This window comes from Arachis ipaensis, chromosome B08 (assembly GCF_000816755.2).
Source record: "Arachis ipaensis cultivar K30076 chromosome B08, Araip1.1, whole genome shotgun sequence".
NCBI classification, from domain to species: Eukaryota; Viridiplantae; Streptophyta; class Magnoliopsida; order Fabales; family Fabaceae; genus Arachis; species Arachis ipaensis.
The window spans coordinates 122,789,391-122,791,871 of NC_029792.2; the positions used below are offsets into that span (position 1 = coordinate 122,789,391).

At 39.2% G+C, this 2,481-nt stretch overlaps 1 protein-coding gene across 1 annotated transcript; it reads left to right on the forward strand.

The window, feature by feature from the left end:
• LOC107612472 lies at positions 1,380 to 2,097 on the forward strand. The gene is made up of 2 exons (XM_016314164.2): positions 1,380 to 1,588; positions 1,712 to 2,097. Exons 1-2 carry the CDS (start codon positions 1,388 to 1,390, stop codon positions 2,003 to 2,005), a joined length of 495 nt encoding a protein of 164 aa, XP_016169650.2. The 5' UTR covers positions 1,380 to 1,387; the 3' UTR covers positions 2,006 to 2,097.

Consider the following 2,481-nt stretch of genomic DNA (forward strand, 5'->3'; position numbering starts at 1 on the left):
GGGTGGAGCGACGAGCGACAGGACCGGCCCACCTTCTCTCTCTCTTTTTTTTTTATTTTTTTTAAATAATCTACATTAAATATAACAAGTCCAGCATTCAAAATCAAAACAGTAATTTAGAGGACAAACAAAATGAAAAAATAATGAACTAGAATGGAATCAAAAGAATTAGGGATAAACAAAAAATTAGGGACAAATTAGCACCTATAATGGAATCAAACGTTCCCCAACAGAACTAGTTTGGTAATATTTTAACAATAAAAGATAAAAAAAAAAACTTCAACCGGATGAATCTGAAAAAACTACTTGAGTAAGGGGTTGGCTGGCTAGGGGAGCGTTGCCGCGGCTGGGCCGTGATTGATAGCTGAGTTGAGACACAGAGGTTACTGGTGCACGTTGACAGTGGAGGAGAGAGACAATTGGATGGAGGGGGAGGTTGGCTGCTGGGCGTCCTAGATGGAGGGGATCGTCGCCGCTGGTGTTTGCTAGACTAAGAGAGAGAGAGAGAGCCTTCGGCTTCGCGACTATGACTTGTGAGGGAGAGAGAGAGAGAGGCGAGGTCGCGACGAAGAGAGATACAAGAACGCTGGTGGGCTACGAGACAAAGAATTGTATATGAATGAACAAAAGTCCAAAATACCCTAAAAAAATTAGCAGCCCGCCGGGCCAACTGCCCCGCCCTGCCAAAGCCTACCAATTTGGCGGTGCGGGTTTGGCAGGTTCAAAATTTTGTCCCGGCCTATCTTTTTTGGCGGTTTTGACAGTTTAATTTGGCGGATTCTGCCCGTTTTGTTACCGTTATAAATGCTAATGGAATAAGTCATTATTATTTTTTATTTAGAATTAAATCAGAATAAAATCAGATATTATCTTTGTTTGGGCTTTAGATACTATTTTTATTTGAACTTTAGGGTTTAATGGGTGTCATGCTCAAATATAAATAGTGACTTTAGGATTTTGGTCCCTAACACATCGAAGCCGCCTCTATAACTCTTTTTTCATTAAAGAGTTGTGAATTTAGCCCTATTATGCATATAAAAGATTTGAGGTAATGACCAATTCGGTACCCGAAAGATTCAAACACTGACATTTTGGTACCCAACTATTGTTATTGACAAAAAGGTACTTGAATGATTAAAAATTTTGTTAAGCGTGTCCAAGTGCTTGCCGGAACATAGCTCCGGTGAGTACGATGCTTACGTGGACGCCGGTTTTTGCTGACAAGTTTAGTCTTATATTAGATGGAATTTGTAATTAAAATTATGCTTATCCTACCTGGAAATTAACTTAACCTAATTGAACATTGGTTTTGCCCCAAATTAATTTTGCCCTAAAACCCAATTTTGCTTTCTTCGCTCAGTCGTAGAGCACAATCCCAATCTGGAAGATGCAAGCAGCTAGGTCTCGTGAAAAAGGTGGAACCGTGAGAAAGCACTCATCCATTCAACCCTTCGACGTTGATGGTGGTTCAGGAGTTGATAGTAAAATCTACGATGGGTGTTGTTTTTGTCCCCTTCCGGTGGTTCCGTTGAAGTCGAAGACAAGTAGCAACCCTGATAGATGGTTTCTACGTTGCCCTATGTGGAAGGTAAGCTTAAAATGTTGATGTATACGTGACGAAATGATGCATTCTTCTTGGCTTTCTTTTCTCCACTTTTTCAGATTTACTTTCCGATCTTCTCTGATTCATGAAATTTTTGTGCCATGGTAGAACACACAAAGACGTTGTGGGTATTTTCAATGGTTGGATGAAATAGAAGAGCAATGTGTGGAAGGAGAAGTTTCTTCGGAGAATAGCAACATGGTGGGCATAGCAGACCCAAAGAAGAAAAGCAGAATCAACCAGGAGGGTAGTGATGGCCGGGAAAGGGATAGAATGATGATGGTGCTTTCTGTGGTGAATGACATGAAGGAGCAGCTGAAGAGGGTTGAGTTGTTGTTGATTGTTATCTGTATATTGTTTGGGTTAAATCTGGTTTTGAGTCTGCTTTGTTTGGCTAAGTAGGAAGACAATGGTCAAATTTAAGAGTTTAAGAATGAAATTTTGTTTCTTTGTAATGTTCTCCTAATTGTAATTGAGATGAATTAATGGATGCACTCTTATTAGTCTTCTGTTACTGAGTTATTGCTGTTGAATTGTGAGCAAGCTATATATAAGAAAGGTAAGCCATTGATGAAAAAATTGGCATAAACAGAAGTTGTATAGAAACACCTATCTCATAGCATGAAATCGTAATCCATAAGTATCCAGAGTAACATACCTCAGACCCAAAATAACACAAGTTGAACCCCAAAAAAACCTAACATGGCATAATGACACTTATGTTCTTAACAAGTACTACTAAATCAGGTTCAACATGGAACTAAAAACTCAATATGCCATAATGGCATTTAGTTGCATAGTATCTACATCAGGTCCAACATGGAACTAAAAAAAAATGAAAACCCAAGAAAGTAAGGTCATTTCTTGATGCTTGCTGA

What these genes read in the sequence shown, in the direction of transcription:
- LOC107612472 (XM_016314164.2), top strand. Translation starts at nt 1,388, where the DNA reads ATGCAAGCAGCTAGGTCTCGTGAAAAAGGTGGAACCGTGAGAAAGCAC. An exon ending in TACGTTGCCCTATGTGGAAG is followed by an intron (nt 1,589 to 1,711) that starts GTAAGCTTAAAA and finishes GTGCCATGGTAG; the next exon opens with AACACACAAAGACGTTGTGG.